Source organism: Chiloscyllium punctatum, chromosome 20 (assembly GCF_047496795.1).
Source record: "Chiloscyllium punctatum isolate Juve2018m chromosome 20, sChiPun1.3, whole genome shotgun sequence".
Lineage (NCBI taxonomy): Eukaryota > Metazoa > Chordata > Chondrichthyes > Orectolobiformes > Hemiscylliidae > Chiloscyllium > Chiloscyllium punctatum.
In genome coordinates this window covers 64,215,963-64,235,278 of record NC_092758.1, presented here as the reverse complement: position 1 = coordinate 64,235,278, position 19,316 = coordinate 64,215,963, and the positions used below count along the sequence as shown (strand labels likewise).

Below are 19,316 nucleotides of genomic sequence, written 5' to 3'. Positions count from 1 at the left end.
GAGGTCTGTGATTTGGAAGGTACTGTTGAGGAAATTCTGATGAGTTGCTGCAGTCCAACTTGCAGATAGTATACACTACTTCACAAGGTAAGGGATATTGCTTGGGTGAATAAAGATCTGCACCTAAGACTGGAGACATTGAGTATTTTGCATCAGTGTTTACTGTGGAAAAGGACATGCAAGATATAGAATTTAGGGAAATAGATGGTGAAATCTTGAAAAATGTCCATATTACAGAGGAGGAAGTGCTGGATGTCTTCAAACACATAAAAGTGGATAAATCCCCAGGGCCTGATCAGGTGTACCCTAGAACTCTGTGGGAAACTAGGGAAGTGATTGCTGGGTCTCTTGCTGATATATTTGTATCATTGATAGTCACAGGTGAGGTGCTGGAAGACTGGAGGTTGGCTAATGTGGTACCACTGTTTAAGAAAGGTGGTAAAGACAAGCCAAGGAATTATAGACCAGCGAGCCTGATGTCAGTGTTGGGCAAGTTGTTGGAGGGCATTCTGAGGGACAATATGTACATGTATTTGGAAAGGCAAGGACTGATTAGGGATAGTCAACATGGCTTTGTGTGTGGGAATCATGTCTCACAAACTTGATTGAGGTTTTTGAAGAAGTAACAAAGAGGATTGATGAGGGCAGAGCGGTGGACGTGATCTATATAGACTTCAGTAAGGCGTTCGACAAAGTTCCCCATGAGAGACTTGTTAGCAAAGGTAGATCTCATGGAATACAAGGAGAACTCGCCATTTGGATACAGAACTGGCTCAAAGGTAGAAGACAGAGGGCGGTGGTGGAAGATTGCCTTTCAGACTGGAGGCCTGTGACTAGTGGAGTGCCACAACGATGGGTGCTGGGTCCATTACTTTTCGTCATTTATACAAATTATTTGGATGTGAGCATAAGAGAGTAGTAAGTTTGCAGGTGGCATCAAATTGGAAGGGTAGTGGACAGCAAAGAAGAATACACCAGAGGAAAACAGGATCTTGATCAGATGGGCAAATGAGCTGAGCAGTGGCAGATGGAGTTTAATTTAGATAAATGTGATGTGCTGCAGTTTAGGAACGCAAATCAGAACAGGACTTACACACTTAATGGTAAGATTCTGGGGAGTGTTGCTGGACAAAGAGACCTGGGAGTGTAGGTTCATAGCTCTTTGAAGGTAGAGTGAAGAAGGTGTTTAATATGCTTTCCTTTACTGGAGTGTCAGAGGCTGAGGGGTGACCTTATAGAGGTTTATAAAATCATGAGGAGCATGGATAGGATAAATAGACAAAGTCTTTTCCCTGGGGTGGGGGAGTCCAGAACTAGAAGGTATAGGTTTCGGGTGAGAGGGGAAAGTTATAATAGAGACCTAAGGGACAGCTTTTTTACACAGAGGGTGGTACGGGTATGGAATGAGCTGCCAGAGGAAATGGTGGAGGCTCAAGAAATTGCAACATTTAAAAGGCATCTGGAAGGGTTTATGAATAGGAATGGTTTGGAGGGATATGGCCGGGTGCTGGCAGGTGGGACTAGATTGGGTTGGGATATCTGGTCGGCATGGACGATTTGGATTGAAGGGTCTGTTTCCATGCTGCACATCTCCATGACTCTATGACTATCTGTTGCACTGACAAAGTTTGAATAACTATGTGCAAACATGAGTAAAGGTGTATAACTGTGATGAATTAGTGATGAAGATTATGCTTGGGTACCAATCATGGACACTGCTTTGTCCTGGATGGCAGTGAATTTCTGGAGTGCTGTTTGCATTTTTATGATTCATTCAAGTGAAAAATCTTCAGTTGTGAATCTTTGCAGTTCATGTTCCAAATCACAGACTATTAAACTAGATGGGATTGAAGTTCACAAGGAGGAGGTGTTAGAAATTCTGGAAAGTGTGAAAATAGATAAATCCCCTTGGCTGGAAGCTAGAATTCTCTGGGAAGCCAGGTAGGAGATACTGAGCCTTTCGGCTTTGCTCTTTATGTCATCATTGTCTGCAGGAATAGCACTAGAAGACTGGAGGGTAGCAAATGTTGTTCCCTTGTTCAAGAGGGGGAGTAGAGGCAATGCTGGTAATTATAGACCAGTGAGTCTTACTCTGTTGTGGGTAAAGTGTTGGAAAAGGTTATAAGAAATAAGATTTATAATCATTTCAATAGGAATTAGTTGATTAAGAATAGTCAGCACGGTTTTGTGAACGGTTGGTTGGCCTCACAAACTTTATTGAGTACTTTGAGGAGGTGACCAAACAGGTGGATGAGGATAAAGCCATTGATGTGGTGTATATGGTTTTCAGTAAGGCATTTGATAAGGTTCCCTATGGTAGGTTACTGTACAAAATACAGAAGCATGAGATTGAGGGCGATTTAATGGTTTGGATCAGAAATTGTCTGGCTGAAAGAAGCCAGAGGGTGGTGTTTGATGGGAAATGTTCATCCTAGTGTCCAGCTACTAGTGGTGTATTGCAAGGATCTGTTTTGGGTTCACTGCTGTTTGTTATTTCTTTAAACTACTTGGATGAGGATGTAAAAGGATAGGTTAGTAAATTTGCAGCTCACACTAAGATCAGTACAGTTGTGGATGGTGCCGAAGGATGTTGTAGGTTACAGAGGGACATAGATAAACTGCAGAGCTGGGCTGAGAGGTGGCAAATGAAATGTAATGCAGAAAAGTGTGAGGTGATTCACTTTGGAAGGAGTAACAGGGATGCAGCGTACTGGGCTAATGGTAAGATTTTTGGTAAGCAGAGCAGAGAGACCTCAGCATTCATGTACATAGATCCCTCAAAGTTGCCACCTAGGTTAATCGAGCTGTTAAGAAGGTATATGATGTGTTAGCTATTATTGGTAGAAGGTTTGAGTTTTGGAACCATGAGGTCATGTTACAGCTGTACAAAACTTTGGTGCAGCCACACGTGGAATATTGCATACAGTTCTGGTCACCACATTATAGGAAAGATGTGGAAGCTTTGGAAAGGGTTCAGAGGAGATTTATAAGGATGTTGCCTAGTATGTAGGGAAAGTCTTTCAAAGAAAGGTTGAGAGACTTGAGGCTGTTTTCGTCAGAGAGAAGAAGGTTGACAGATGACTTAATTGAGGCTTACAAGATAATCAGATTGGGTGGACAGTGAGAGCCTAGTATCCTTACATACAGATAAGGAAGGACACCACTTTAACTGGGACAGCACATCCGTCTGAGGACAAGTCAATCAGAGACATGCATGAGAATTCCTAGAAGCATGGCATTCCAACCAGATCTCTATCAACAAACAAATCGAGTCACACCCAATCTACCACCCCCTGAGAAAAAGAACAGAAAATGATGTCACTACAGGAAATGACATCACCAACCCAAAGAAACCCAAACCTATAAATAGAAAGCAGGAATTATCAGCAGTGCTTTGCTCTGAGACCCACTGAAGATGTTACCTAGTAGGGTAACGATACGTCTGGAAATGAACCTTCCAGCTCAGCGAGCAAACCTACATCCATACATTCTAATATTTTAAAATGATCGATATAGATTAAAATGACCTGTACTTCTGTTTTATCTCTCCCTCCTTTCTCAAATGGTTAGACCTTTGGCATGCAACTGTTATACCTATCATGTTATTCCAGCTGTTCAGTTTACATCCAGCACCACCTTTTTAAATGTTTTATAAGTATCTCTCTGCCTCAATTAATCAGATTATGCATCATCACTACACTTGCTAGTCAGCTGTTGACACTTTATTCACACTGACACTAAATTGAATCAAATTGAATTTATTGTCACTTGTACCGAGGCACAGTGAAAAGCTTTGTCTTGCGAACAATACAGGCAGATCACAGCGTTATGCAGTATAAATAAGTAAATAAAAGGGAACAGCAGCAAAAACAAAAACACAGGTACAGGTGAATGTTAAGAGTTTGTGAGTCCATTCAGTATTCTAACAACAGGAGGGTAGAGATTGTTTTGAAACTAGCTGGTGCATGTGTTTAGGTTTCTGTACCTTCTCCCTGGTGGTAGAGGCTGTAGAAAAACATTGCCAGGGTGGTATGGTCTTTGAGGTTGCTGGCGGCCTTCCCTTGACAATGGACCTGGTAGAACAGAGTCTATAGACCGGAGGTTGGCCTTTATGATTGTCCAGGACAAGTTTACCACTCTCTGTAACCGTGTCCGATCTTGAATGGTACAGTTGCTATACCAGATAGTGATACATCCAGACAGACAATCCTGATGGCGCACCTATAAAAGTTGGCAAGAGTATCTGTCATCATGCCAAATTTCCTCAGCTGCCTGAGGAAGAAGAGGCATTGTTGGGCCTTTGTAACCAGTGCATCCGCATAAAGAGTCCAAGAAAGCTTGTTGTGGATGACCGCTCCCAGGAACTTAACAGTCTCCACTCGTTCCACCTTTGTGCTGTTAATGTGTAGGGGAGCATGAATAACATCCTGCCAAAAGTCAATAATGGGTTCCTTAATTTTGCCAGCATTGAGAGCTTGGTTGTTGTCAGTGCACCATTTTTGCAGGTCTTCCACCTCCCATCTGTAGTCTGTTTCGGCGCCATCTGAGATTCGACCAACTATGTTGGTGTCATCAGTGAACTTGTAAATGGCATTAGTCTGGTATTTGGCGACGCAGTCATGAATATACAGTGAATACAGTAGGGCGCTGTGTACGCACCCCTGGGAGGGTCCAGTGTTAAGTGTTAGTGAGGATGAAATGTCCCCAATCTTCACTGATTGTGACCTGTGGGTCAGGAAACTGAGGATCTAGGTGCAGAGAGTAAGGGCTTAGTCCGAGATCACTAAGCTTATTAATCAGTCTCGAGGGGATAATAGTGTTGAAGGCTGAATTGTAGTCAGTAAGTAGGATTCGTACATCGCTGTTCTTGTTGTCAAGATGTTCTAGGGAGGGGTGCAGGGCAAATGATATTGCATCTGATGTTGATCTGTTAGTCTGATCGGCAAATTGGAGTGGGTCAAGAGTAGTGGAGAGGCTGGAGTTGATTAATGCCATGACCAGTCTTTCAAAGTACTTCATGACTACCAAAGTTAAGGCCACTGGGCGGTCGTCATGGAGACATGCTGCATGAGCCTTCTTAGGCACAGGGGTGATGTTGGCCCTCTTGAAACAGGCACTTTTCGTTACCTGCAGAGACTTATTATTCAGCCTGTCAACACTCCAATCACACCATTTGTATGATCTTTTGATCTCTTTGGTTAAATAAATTATGTGCCTATGTGCTTCTCTTCCCTCCACATGATGAAGGAGCAGCACTCCGAAAGTTTGTGATTTCAAATAAACCTGCTGGACATAATCTGGTGTCATGTGACTTCTGATCCTTTCTCAATTAGCAGCATTACGTTAACTTTCTTCCAACCTACTGGAGTCATTCCTAAAACTATGGAATTATAGAAAATCAAAACCAGGGTATTCAATATCTCTTCAGCTATATTTTTAGGATGTAAGCCAGCACGTTTTTAGAAATTTATCAACTTTTAGTTTTTTTAAATTTCACCTGTAATCTTCTCTCATTGTAATTATTTTGAATTCCTCTATTACAAATCTTCTGAAGAGTCTTTACATTTCATTTGCTTCTCTGCCCTCTTCAATTTGCTTTTCTTTTCAGAACCCTTGGCACTAGCATTCAATATTCAAATACATACTGATGTTCCAAATCAGAGTTTCATTATCCATTTGCAGTACCTCATTCTTTGGCTTTCCTGTGCATTGTCTTTTGCGCAGTGTCAATTCTCTATCTAGACACTCAATAACATCTTGAGTCAATCTACTGAGGCTGCTGAGTGTCAGTGAAGGGGTGAATGACAAAGTAGGCAAATAGCTGCTGTACATGTCAAAAATGGAAAAAAAATGGTGGTAAAAAAGTTCTGTTTTAAGTTTCTTTGGATGCTTTCCATTGTCTTACTTCTGTTCACATAAAGATAGCAGGCACACAATTAATTTTCAAATGTTCTATTTAGTTACTGTTCAGCTCATTTAAGTATCTCATTTAAAAACCAAAATTATGAATAATTCAGTGCAAGTATATACCCATTGTGAATGAAGATTTGGCACATTTCCATTACTAGGTTCATTAAATGAGCGCCCAGAATCATAATTGCCTCTTTCCTGTTGGATCTGTTGTTTCTCCTCCTGTTGCCTGGCATTTGCTTGTATGGTAGCTGTTCGTTCTCATTTGATTATATGTTTTATCTTACAATTAATCACATTGTCTAATATCTGTTTATTTTTGTTCAGTTTCGAAACTATTGCAAAGATATAATACATGTTGCTAGAAATTACAACATTTTTCCAACAAATGTTTGATATTAATATTGTAATTTAATACTATGATTTGAGAGCATGCAATCTGGAAATTTTGGAAAAGATTAACAAGACGTGAAAACTTTGTTTTAATATACTTTAATTTGAAATACAAGTCCCTTGTATCTCATTTACCTTTTTGCTTTATGATGGAAAGATATCTCAACCCATGCCATGATTTGCAAAATTCTCTCTGTTCCTCTTGTCCTCAACTGAGTTTGGACTAATAAATCGTAATAACTCCAATGATGTTGGCAATGAATCTGAAATTGGACATTCCATGTGTTAGTAATCTTGAACAAAATGTTGTGCCTCTGTTCAACATTAGGCCTTAGAGATGGTGCAGGTTAAGTTTACTAGACTGGTAGTTGAGATGATGGATAGCAGTTATAGGGAGAGACTTAAGAAACTGAGATTGTTCTCTCAAAACATAAAGAGTTATAGGGAGATTTAATAAAGATGTTTTAAATTATAAAGTTATGAATACTTTCAGTAGAGTGAACAGGAAGGAACTCTTTCCATTGGCAAGAGAATTGATAATAAGAAGACATAGATTTAAATAATTGGTAAAATAATCAGAGGCAAGATGAGGAGAGTTTTAATGTAGCAAGTAGCTAGATTATATGGAAGAATTGTAGGTCAGAAGTCACACGACACCAAGTTAAAGTCCAACAAGTTTATTTGAAATCACAAGCTTTTGGAGGACTGCTTGTTTGTCAGGTAAAGAGAAGCACACAGGCACAGCATGTATAGGCAGAGAGATCAGGAGATCATATGAATGGTGTGAGTGGAGTGTACAGGCTTAATAACAAGTCTCTGCAGGTGACCGAAAGTGTCAGGTGGTGTGAGTAAAGTATCAACAGCTGAATAGCAAGTGATGGGATGACCTATGATCCCATGAATTGAGGCATAGAGATGATTACAAAATATTTAAAATAAGATGGTGCTGAAGACAAACCAAATGGCTGGAATAACAAGAGTCGCATTCCAAGGATGTAATCAAAGTAGCAAGTAATCCAAATCTGTACAAACTAATGAAGGTAGAGAGATCATAACAAGTTATCAAGGTGATGGTGTCAAAAAAGGATAGTAGGGCGGATCTTACAAATATAGAACAGTATACCAGGGTTTTATGTATGTATAAAGAAATTAAAAGAAAGTTTTAAATGGAAACTGAATATATATATTTTATATATATGTATATATATAAAGATTTGCAGAATTATGGGAAGAGAACAGCAGAGTTGAACTAGTTGGACAACTCTTTCAGAAAGCCAGTATTGGAAGATGAGCTAACTAGCCTCCTCTGCCGAACAATTCAATAATTTCATGATTATTCCTCCAAAGGTTCAATATTTTGTTCTTAATGTATAATATCCTCACTGAAATGAAGTATCCTAGCAGTAGTTAAAACATTAGTATGTGACTTCCAAATAGTAATAGGTAACCTTGCCATAATGCTGTAGGTGGCACAGGTCTGATATGTCACAGATCAAGTAAAACTTAAAAGTTTTGCATATGGGTTGAGTATCAACACCAATAAGCCAAATTAATGGTAGTCAGGAAAAGTGCATTAGACAAAAATAGAGTGAAGATTGAAGTGGATGGCATCACACTGAAACAAATCAAAAACTTATTCTATATAGCACATAGTTAAAGATCACTCAACACCAGGTTATAGTCGTCATTTTTTCCAGGTTATCATCTAACAGGTTTATTTGGTAGTACAAGCTGCTCCTTCATCAAGGAGCTAGTTGATGTGTGCGATCTTCTTGGAGATTCTCTCCACTTTGAGCTAGCAGTTGGTAGTGTTCATGCTCGACATCATATGTATGACATGTAATTACAGGAAGTGATAGATGTAATGCAGAAGTTAGAAAAAGGATAGAGATAACCGATAGTAATTTTATGAAAATAAATAATGTGTTCACAAGAAAACTCAAACAAACAACAAGGAATATAACCACAAAACATTTTACATTCTATACATTATGTATGCCTCAGAAACCTGGACAAAAAATAAAGATAGAGTCATAGAGTTTTAGAACCCAAAAGAGAAAATGCTGGAAAATCTCAGCAGGTCTAGCAGCATCTGTAAGGAGAGAAAAGAGCTGACGTTTCGAGTCTAACTGACACTTTGTCAAAGAGTTTTAGAGATGTACAGCACGGAAACAGACCCTTTGATCCAACTCATCCATGCCAACCAGATACCAAAATTAATATTTGCTAGCACTTGGCCCATATCCTTGGCCCTGCCTATTCATATACCCATCGAGATGTCTTTTAAATATTGTAGTTGTACCAGCCTCGTTCACTTCCTCTGGCAGCTCATTCCATACACACACCACCCTTTGCGTGAAAATGTTGCCCCTTTGGTCCCTTATAAGTCTTTCCCCTCTCACCCTAAACCTCTGCCCTCTAGTTCTGGACTCCCCCATGCCAGGGAAAAGACCTTGTCTATTTAACCTATCCATGCCCAACATGATTTTATAAACCTCTATAAGGTCACCCCGAGCCTCTGACGCTCCAGGGAAAACAGCTTATTCAGCCTCTCTAACCCTTGCAAAATCCTTGCAAATCTTTTCTGAACCCTTTTAAGTTTCACAACATTCTTCATATAGGAGGGAGACCAGAATTGGACACATTGTGCCAAAAGTGGCCTAACTAATGTCCTGTATAGCTGCAAATGACCTCCCAACTCCTATACTCAATGCTCTGACAAATAAATGAAAGCATACCAAATGCCTTCTTCACTATCCTATCTAACTGAGACTCCATTTTAAGGAACTATGAACCTGCACTCCAAAGTCTCTTTGTTCAGCAACACTCCCCAGGACCTTACCATTAAGTGTATAAAGTCTTGTCCTGATTTGCCTTTCCAAAATGCAGCACCTTATATTTATCTAAATTAAAATCCATCTGCCACTCCTCAACCCATTGGCTCACCTGATCAAGATCCCGTTGTACTCTGAGGTAACCTTCTTCACTGTCCACTACATCTCCAATTTTGGTGTAATCTGCAAACTTACTAGCTATACCTCCTATGTTCACATTCAAATCATTTATGTAAATGACAAAAAGCACTGGGCCCAGCACCAATCCTTGAGGCACACCACCAACCACAGACCTCCAGTCTGAAAAGCAACCGTTCATTACCACCTTCTATCTTCTACTTTTGAGCCAGTTCTGTAACCAAATAGCTAGTTCTCCCTGTATTCTATGTTATCTAATCTTGCTAATCAGTCTACCATGAGGAACTTTGTCGAATTCTCACTGAAGTGCTTATAGATCACATCCACCGATGTGCACTCATCAATCCTCTTCATTATTTCTTCAAGAAACTCAAACAAGTTTGTGAGACATGATTTCCCATGCACAAAGCCATGTTAACTACCTCTAATCATTCCTACCTATCCAAGTACATAGGAGAAAGTGAGGACTGCAGATGCTGGAGATCAGAGCTGAAGAATGTGTTGCTGGAAAAGCGCAGCAGATCAGGCAGCATCCAAGGAGCAGGAGAATTGATGTTTCAGGCATAAGCCCTTCTTCAGGAATGTACATGTAAATATCCAAGTACATGTAAATCCTGTTCATTAGGATTTAACGTAAGGATCTATAAAGAAAGCAGACGCTTTTCAAATATAAATGTTATGACGTATGCTAAAAGTTACATGTACAAACACAACAAAAATTAAAAATTACTCAAAACTGCAAGCACAAAATTAACTTTTAAAACACCACACTGAGAAAAGAAATATCACTATTTGGCCATTTGATCAGAGCTAAAAAGCTGCAGAGATCTCTTCCAGAAGACAAGGTAGAAATCAGCATAAAGAGGAGTTGATCAATTTGACTGAAGCCGCAGAACAATTACAAACAACCTGCAGTGAATGTGTGAGGATGGCGCAAAGCATAAGAACATACAGACATATCATGTCAGTAGATCTCCTTATAGGGAATAACTATAGGCATCAGTATCAGAAATGGGTACAGTATTGTTTCCGATAGCTGTGGCTCACTGATAAATTAAGAGATCTGGCTATTTGAAGCAATAGCACCCTCCACTGGAAATTATTACATTTTAAATATGCCTGAACTGACTGGACCAATCAATTAAGCAATCAGCCCAACGTAAGGCAATCGGGTATATGGCATCATGCAGTCATCCAGTCACAGATGATCATGTTTAAAATTTATTGTTACATTATTTGAAATGCTTATGTGTTAACCAATACAAGGGCAGAGCTATGAATTAAAGTTGACCACTAATGAATCCTTATAGAAGATTTGATTCCTTCACCCATCTATTTTTGGATGCATTATCTTCAAAATCTAGTATTCTAACAGCATTTAACTCACGTGAAACCAGAGATTATAATTGCATTGTTTAACAATTTCCACTTGACTTTCATTTTGTTTGCCTACATGCTTTTGTGCTGCTCTCTATGCTATTATTTGGATACATTGTGACTGTAAACAGCTGTTCCAAATTCCAACAGAACACAGCAACCAGCTGTCAGCATAAACACAAGGCATTTACAATAAACTCAAGGACAAATCAGTGGACTACACGCGAAATGTAATTTATCTCAGCATACTTTTTTCTCAAAATTCAATGTGCAGCATAAATGTCAGCTTTAAATTGTGGTGCAATAGTTCCTACATTCTGAGTACATCTAAAAACAAGGAGAGTAACATCAGAGGCACCATACATTTTTTAAAATCCTGTTTTAGCGTACATATTCAGTATGACAGTCAGTGGGTAATTTTAACACTGATGTTATCACATGACTTCATATGTCAAGCTCCAACATTACTGAATGGAAAATCTTTGATTTGTGTCAGACTGCAGTCTTTGTTGTCAATCTTAAAGTTTCTTTGTGAGTGATTGGGTATGGAATGTAATAAAATTTTGAAAGTCGTGAAGCATATGGTTCTGAGGCTCTTTGGTTTGATTTTACATGTCAGTCAGTGAGCTATTTTGCATATTTCATTATCTCTACTAATTAGAGAGGTATATGTTTTGATAAGCATGAACAAATTTCATGCTAATTCAGGTTATAATTGAGATGGACATGTGTTTGGGGGTGGGCTGGCAAAGCTGGGGAAGTTGGAGTAGTGTTGTTCAGGAAAACTAAAATTCATGAAAAGTTTTGGTGGCCAACTCAGGGAGTAAGCAATTCTCAGGATCCTAAATTACACCTTTCAGTGAATGCAATATTAAAATTGGCAAGATTCAGGAGAGTGGAATCAGTTGGAGGAGCTGATTTTCCATAGTAAGATCTCACATGAGAAATGGGAGAGGAATCTCCAAACAGTTATGATTAAGAATGGCCCAAAACCATTTCTTTGTGACCATATTTTTGGTAAAGAGGGATCTTCAATCAATAATTTCCACAGCAAATCTAATCTTTGGCCCCTGCCAGGTAAGTATACTTGGCCTGGAAGATTGCTGAGTTGCAGGCTGACCAACTTTGGAAAATGTCACAGGATGAAATTATCAGAGCTGATTAATAAACAGATCAGCTTTTAAATAATGTCAGCTGAATAGAGACTCATTTCAGCCACGCATATTTAGATTTCATTTCTCTTTGTAATATTATTTTTTCAGCTCTATGTTAATGGTAAATGATAATCACAGTCTCATATATATACACACACACACATATATATATATATATATATATATATATATGTGTGTGCTGACACCTAATGGCTCTAATCTCAAATTGCAAGGCTGATTCCCAGACCCATAGCATCATATCAGCTTTTCATTACTTTGACAGTTATTTAACACTGTAAATGCCCATTACCATGCCACCTACAAGTACAACAGGTACATGTTGACACTGTAAAAACATGTTCTTACCATCAACAAGAGTCAGATATAGAAAGTTTCAAAGCATTTCAAAGCATTAGTGGGGCGGCACGGTGGCACAGTGGTTAGCACTGCTGCCTCACAGCGCCAGAGACCTGGGTTCAATTCCCACCTCAAGCGACTGTCTGTGTGGAGTTTGCACCTTCTCCCTGTGTCTGCGTGGGTTTCCTCCGGGTGTTCCGGTTTCCTCCCACAGTCCAAAGATGTGCAGGTCAGGTGAATTGGCCATTCTAAATTGCCCGTAGTGTTAGGTTAGGGGTATGGGTGGGTTGTGCTTCGGCGGGGCGGTGTGGACTTGTTGGACCGAAGGGCCTGTTTCCACACTGTAAGTAATCTAATCTAATTCCCCTCAGGGAATCCTGAGGGACAGCATATACATGTATTTGGAAAAGCAAGGATTGATTAGGGATAGTCAACATGGCTTTGTGTGTGGGAAATCATGTCTCACTAATTTGATTGAGCTTTTTGAAAAGGTAACAAAGAGGATTGATGAGGTCAGACATGGTCTATATGGATTTCAGTAAGGTATTCAACAAGGTTCCACTGGTTAACACGGTTAGATCACATGGAATACAGGGAGAACTAGCCATTTGGTTACAGAACTGGCTTGAAGATAGAATTTGGTCATGAATGGTTGCTTTTCAGACTGGAGGCCTGTGACCAGTGATGTGTCACAAGGATCGTTGCTGGGTCCACTGCTTTTCATCATTAATATAACTGATTTGAATATGAACATAGGAGATATAGTTAGTAAGTTTGCAGATAACACCAAAATTGGAGGTGTAGTGGAAAGCGAAGAAGGTTACCTCAGAGTACAACTGGATCTTGATCAGATGGGCCAATGGGCTGAGAAGTGTCAGATGGATTTTAATTTAGATAAATGTGAGGTGCTGCATTTTGGAAAGGCAAATCTGAGCAGGATTTATATACTTAATGATAAGGTCCTGGGGGTGTTGCTGAACAAGGAGATCTTGGATTGCAGGTTCATAGTTCCTTGAAATGGAGTCTCAGGTAGATAGGATAGTGATGAAGGCATTTGGTATACGTTCCTTTATTGGTCAGAACATTGAGTATAGGAGTTGGGAGGTCATGTTGCAGCTGTACAGGACATTGGTTAGGCTGCTTTTGGAATAATGTGTGCAAGTCTGGTCTGGGAGAAAGTGAGGACTGCAGATGTTGGAGATCAGAGTTGAGAGTATGGTGCTGGAAAAGCACAGCAGGTCAGGCAGCATCCGAGGAGCAGGAGAATCGACGTTTCAGGCAAAAGTCCTTCATTAGGAATGAAAGTCTGGTCTTCCTCCTTTAGGAAGGATGTTGTGAAACTTAAAAGGGTTCAGAAAAGATTGACAAGCATGATGCCAGGATTGGAGGGTTTGCGATATAGGCAGAGGCTGAATAGGCTGGGCCTGTTTTTCCTGGAGCATCAGAAGCTGAGGAGTGATGTTATAGAGGTTTATAAAATCATGAGGGACATGGGTTGCAGGAGTCCAGAACTACAGGTCATAAGTTTAGGGTGAGGGGAAAGATTTAAAAGGGACCTAAGGCGCAAGTTTTCACACAAAGGATGGTGCGTGTATGGAATGGGTTGCCAGAGGAAGTGGTGGAAGCTAATATAATTACAACATTTAAAAGACATCTGGATGGGTACATGAATAGGAAGGGTTGACAGGGATATGGGCCAAGAGTGGCAAATGAGACTAGATTAATTTAGGATATCTGGTCGGCATGGACAAGTTGGACCGAAGGGTCTGTTTCCGTGCTGTACATCTCTTTCACTCTATGACTCTATTTACCTTTGGATGTTTAAAGAGATTTGTAAGTCCCCACCCTAAGATAGGACAAAATTAATGCAGAACACAAAATGTTTCAACTCATGAATGCCAAAGATGAATGCCAAACATTAAACAAATTTCATGATGAAAAAAGTAAGCTAAAAAGGGAATGCAATTTCAGGTTGCAACTTAAGTGCTATATAACTCTAGTTTAACTTTAAAGGTTGACTATCCAGTATTAATTATTAATTTGCTTATTTACTATTATGGGAATATAATTTCTATCTACTTTTTTTCTTGTAGGTTCCTTCTTTCCGTCCTTGAGGCCAACTGAAACTGTCTTCAAAGTAGTATTTTGGCTGGGTTACTCGAACAGTTGCGTAAACCCTATTATTTACTCTTGTAATAGTAAAGAATTTAAACGTGCTTTTATCCGGATTCTGAAATGCCAGTGTCATCGCAGGAGGCGACCAGCTTGGAGGGTTTACAATTACAACTGGAAGATTAATTCTCTTGATCAGCAAAGGAAAGACTCAGTGGATGGTGGCTCTGATATTTTCAATGGCAATGACAGAAGGTCATCATTGAATTCCAATCCCTGCTTCAGTGATAAGAGTAAGGCACAGAGCTTAGAGATGTGGAACCTAAGGGACTGGAAGCTGTTCCCTACCTTTGGCCATTCTTCCTTGCAGGCCAATGGACCAAAAGAACAATATGAATCACCCAGAAATATAATCAATGGAGAGTACGGAGTCTGTGCTACTTCAACTACACTTACAACGCAAAACATGAATTTTGGACAACAAGCAATAGCAGAAGAATTTCAACAGAATGTTCAGAGTCATGACATAACAGATATTTAACAAAAGCCAACATTTCCATTTGTAATGACTTGTGATAATGCTGTGTTGCTGTATGTTATATTGTTTACAGTGGTATAAATGCACGTAATATAATTGCTACATAAACGTTTTATTCTCAGTCCGATATGTGTACTTATTTATTATTTCAGATGTATATTACCATGGAAGCCTTATATCCTCAGGAAGATGCTTATTGCCTACAATGCATAGTTTGCATTTGAACTAAAGTGTTTTGTTTGTAATAGGTCAGTGATTAAGTCTATATTTCAGTCTATGTATTATAGGCCATGTTGAATAAAGAGTGTCCCCTAGAAAATTGGAAATGGACGTTATTGGAGAATTGGGTTGAAACAAGGACTTTTGCAGATGACCAAAATGCGTCTGTAGAATGACTGGTGTTAGATCATAATGTTTTGTCTTCACAATTCCTCCTTTCACCAGATGAATTTGAATTTCACATGAAGCCATATTGTGTGCGTGTGTTGTTACAGAGAGTGATGAATGGAAACCAGGCCAGAAAGAAATAGACAGACATTGAATCACCTTGCGCACCATTGCCTGTAGTTGGCTACTGATTGTTAATGGTAGAGGCTGGAGAGAAGAAGCAGGTCATCTGTACATTTTAATCAGAGTCAAGAATGAACAGGAGGGACAATTCAATATAGCTTTATAATGAGAATAACAATGAACGAAGGTTTTTAAACATCGATCTGACAGAATTTTCGTCGTCATAAAACCTGGCAAGCTTATGATGCATCATGTTTTTCTGTGAAAATCATTAAACAACTGTTTTTTTTAAAAAAAACCTTCTCCAAAATGAATGATCAGTTTTGTTTTGATTTGGGTTCTTTGCAGTAGACTGCACTGGCACTGACTCGACTATATAATAGTTGAGATAGCAAGATTAGAGTCATAGAGTCATAGATATGTACAGCATGGAAACAGATCCTTCGGTCCAACCCATCCATGTCAACCAGATATCCCAACCCAATCTAGTCCCACCTGCCAACATCTGGCCCATATCCTTCCGAACCCTTCCAATTCATGTACCCATCCAAATGCTTTTTAAAGGTTACATTCCATATACATACCACCCTCTACTTGAAAAGTTGCCCCTTAGGTCTCTTTTATATCTTTTCCCTCTCACAGTATACCAATGTCCTCTAGTTCTGGACTCACCCACCCCAGGGAAAAGACTTTGCTGATTTACCCTATCCATGCCCTTCATGATTTTGTAAACCTCTATAAGGTCACTCCTCAGCCGATGATGTTCCAGGGAAAATAGCCCCAACCTGTACAGGCTCAAATCTTTCAAACCTCGCAACATCCTTGTAAATCTTTTCTGAGCCCTTTCAAGTTTCACAACATTTTTCCGATAGGAAGGAGACCAGAATTGCTCGCTATATTCCAACACTGGCCTAATCAATGTCTGTACAGCTACAGCATGACTTCCCAACTCCTGTACTCAATACTCTGGCCAATAAAAGAAAGCACACCAAATGCCTTCTTCACTATCCTATCTACCTGCGACTCCACTTCCAAGGAGCTATGAACCTGCATTCCAAGGTCTCTTTGTTCAGCAACACTCCCTAGGATGTTACCAATAATTGTATAAGTTCTGCCAAGATTTGCTTTCCCAAAATACAGCACTTCGCAGTTATTTGAATTAAACTCCATCTGCCACTTCTCATCCCATTGGCCCATCTGATCAAGATCCTGTTGTAATCTGAGGTAACCTTCTTTGCTGTCCACTACACCTCCAATTTTGGTGTCATCTGCAAGCTTACTAACTCTACCTCTTATGCTCACATCCAATTCATTTATGTAAATGATGAAACATCGTGGACCCAGCACTGATCCTTATGGCACTCCACTGGTCACAGGCCTCCAGTCTGAGAAATAACCCTCCAACATTACTCTCTGTCTTCTATCTTTGAGCCAGTTCTGTATCCAAATGGCTAGTTCTCCCTGTATTCCATGCGATTTAACCTTGCTAATTAGTCTCCCATGGGGAACCTTGTCAAACGCCTTAATGAAGTCCAATATAGATCATGTCTACCACTCTGCCCTCATCAATTCCCTTTGTCATTTCTTCAAAAAACTCAATCAAGTTTGTGAGAAATGATTTCCCATGCATAAAGTCATGTTGACTATCCCTAATCAGTCCTTATCTTTCCAAATACATATACATCCTGTCCCTCAGGATTCCCTCCAACAACTTGCCCACCACCGATGTCAGGGCTCACTTGTCTATAGTTCCCTGGCTTGTCCTTACCACCCTTCATGAACAATGGCACCACGTTCGCCAACCTCCAGTCTTCCGGCACCTCAGCTGTGACTATCAATGATACAAATATTTCAGCAAGAGGCCCAGCGATCACTTCCTTAGCTTTCCACAGAGTTCTAGGGTACACCTGATCAGGTCCTGGGGATTTATCCACTTTTATGTGCTTCAAGACATCCAGCACTTTCTCCTCTGGAATATGGACATTTTTCAAGATGTCACCATCTATTTCCCCACATTCTATATCTTCCATGTCTTTTTGCACAGTAGATACTATCAAAACTACTCGTTTAGTATCTCCCCCATTTTCTGCAGCTCCACACAAAGGCTGCCTTGCCAATCTTTGAGGGGCCCTATTCTCTCCCTAGTTAACCTTTTGTCCTTAATGCATTTATAATATCCCTTTGGATTCTCCTTAACTCTACTTGCCAAAGCTCTCTCATGTCCCCTTTCTGCCCTCCTGATATCTCTCTTAAGTATCCTCCTACTGCCTTTATACTCTTCTAAGAATTCACTTGATCTGTCCTGACATATGCTTCCCTCTTTTTCTTAACCAAACCCTCAATTTCTTTAGTCGCCCAACATTCCCTATACCTACCAGCCTTTCCTTTCACCCTAACAAGAATATACTTTCTCTGGACTCTCGTTATCTCATTAATGGAGAAAGAAGTAAGTGAACAAAAAAATTCTGTTTTATAAGCCACAAGATGTTTGGAAAATCCACATACAGCATGCAAATGTATTTTTTGTATATAAGCTAGGTGTTATGGTATGAACACATCTTAGAGCAGTACCTCTGGATGTCCATGTGCTCAATAACTCCAGGCAGAGCTTTGTGAACAATGAAATCAATCGAATCACCCTTGGTATGTGTTCAATGGATCGGCTGCCCTTGTCTTTCTATATGCTAAAAGTTTCTGGCGTGATGGTGCTGTTCTAGGAAATGTGACAAGTTGTTGTGGTACTTCTTGTATAAAGTACACAGAGCAGTCACTATACACCCTGTTGGGGGGGACAAAGTGAATGTTTAAGATGATGGATGAGCTCCACTGAGCTGTATTGTCCTGGAGTTTAGATCAGACTCGTGCTGGAAAGGCACAGCAGGTCAGGCAGCATCCGAGGAGCAGGAAAATCGACATTTCGGGCAAAAGCCCTTAATCTCTGTATTGTCCTGGAGACTGTTGAGCATCTTTAGTTTTGCGGAGACTGCATTACTCCAAATCAGCAGAGGGTATTTCATCACACTCTAGCCTTGCATTTTAGAGACTGTAGACAGGCTTTGGGGAATCAAGAGGTGAGTTACATATTTGTCCAGCTTTTTTCCAAAGGAACTGATTGATTTATCATTTTCTGCCTCTTCTGTAACAATTACGTGAATTGTTTTCTCAATTCAATTCAGATCCCCTTTTTGTACTTGCAATGTCTATTTTATAATCATAGGCTGGAACTTTGCCAGTACAAGGCAAGTTCCTACAATGAAATGTGGGTTCCAGACCAGGAATAACTAAACGCCCATTATTGGGTCCTCCATGCTGACAGCTCAATCTGTTCAGTTCTCTTTTTTTAATTCATTCATGAGATGGAAACATCATTGGCAAGGCCAGCATTTATTGTCTGTTCCCAATTGCCTAGAGGGCAGTTGAAAGTCAACTTCGTTGCTGTGGGCCTGGAGTCACATGTAAATCAGACAAAGTTTCCTTCCCTAAAGGAAGTAAGCCAGATGAGTTTTTCCAGCAATCAATCCATGATCATCATTAGATTCTTAATTCCAGGTTTATATTGAATTCAAATTCCACTATCTGCCATGGTGGGATTTGAACCTGGGCACCCAGAATATTCGGTGAGTTTCTGGATCAACAATAATATCACTAGGTCATCGAATCCCACAGATTATTTTCTGTGTCTTGGCTAGTAGGTGGTCCTAGAAATCAGAGGGAAATCTCTCCAGCAATGGCATCAATGCTGCTAACCGTGTTTTGTGACCTAGGGCTCCCTTCTTGGACCTTGAAAACAAAGGTCATACACCCTCCCTGTGGATACTGAGAAGTCACTGGAGGGCTGTGTCTGGTAAATGGTGGCCTTCTCATGCTTTGAGGGCAGGTCACATAGCCATTTGTTTTTTGCTCATGGTCTGGTTAATAAACCCCAAAAATGGCTCTTTATAAGGCTTTCTGGCTTGTGTTCAGTGGGTGACCAAGTTATGGCTGTTCCTCCTG

At 40.0% G+C, this 19,316-nt stretch overlaps 1 protein-coding gene across 1 annotated transcript in view; it reads left to right on the top strand.

Annotated features, from left to right (window-relative positions):
* Window positions 1-15,528, top strand: part of LOC140492178 (alpha-1A adrenergic receptor-like) — a 31,012-nt gene extending 15,484 nt beyond the window's left edge. Inside the window, exon 2 of the mRNA XM_072591035.1 lies at window positions 14,257-15,528. Coding sequence (XP_072447136.1) covers window positions 14,257-14,816 — 560 coding nt within the window. The 3' untranslated portion in view covers window positions 14,817-15,528. The remainder of the gene's footprint in view (window positions 1-14,256) is intronic.
* Window positions 15,529-19,316: the final 3,788 nt, after the last annotated feature.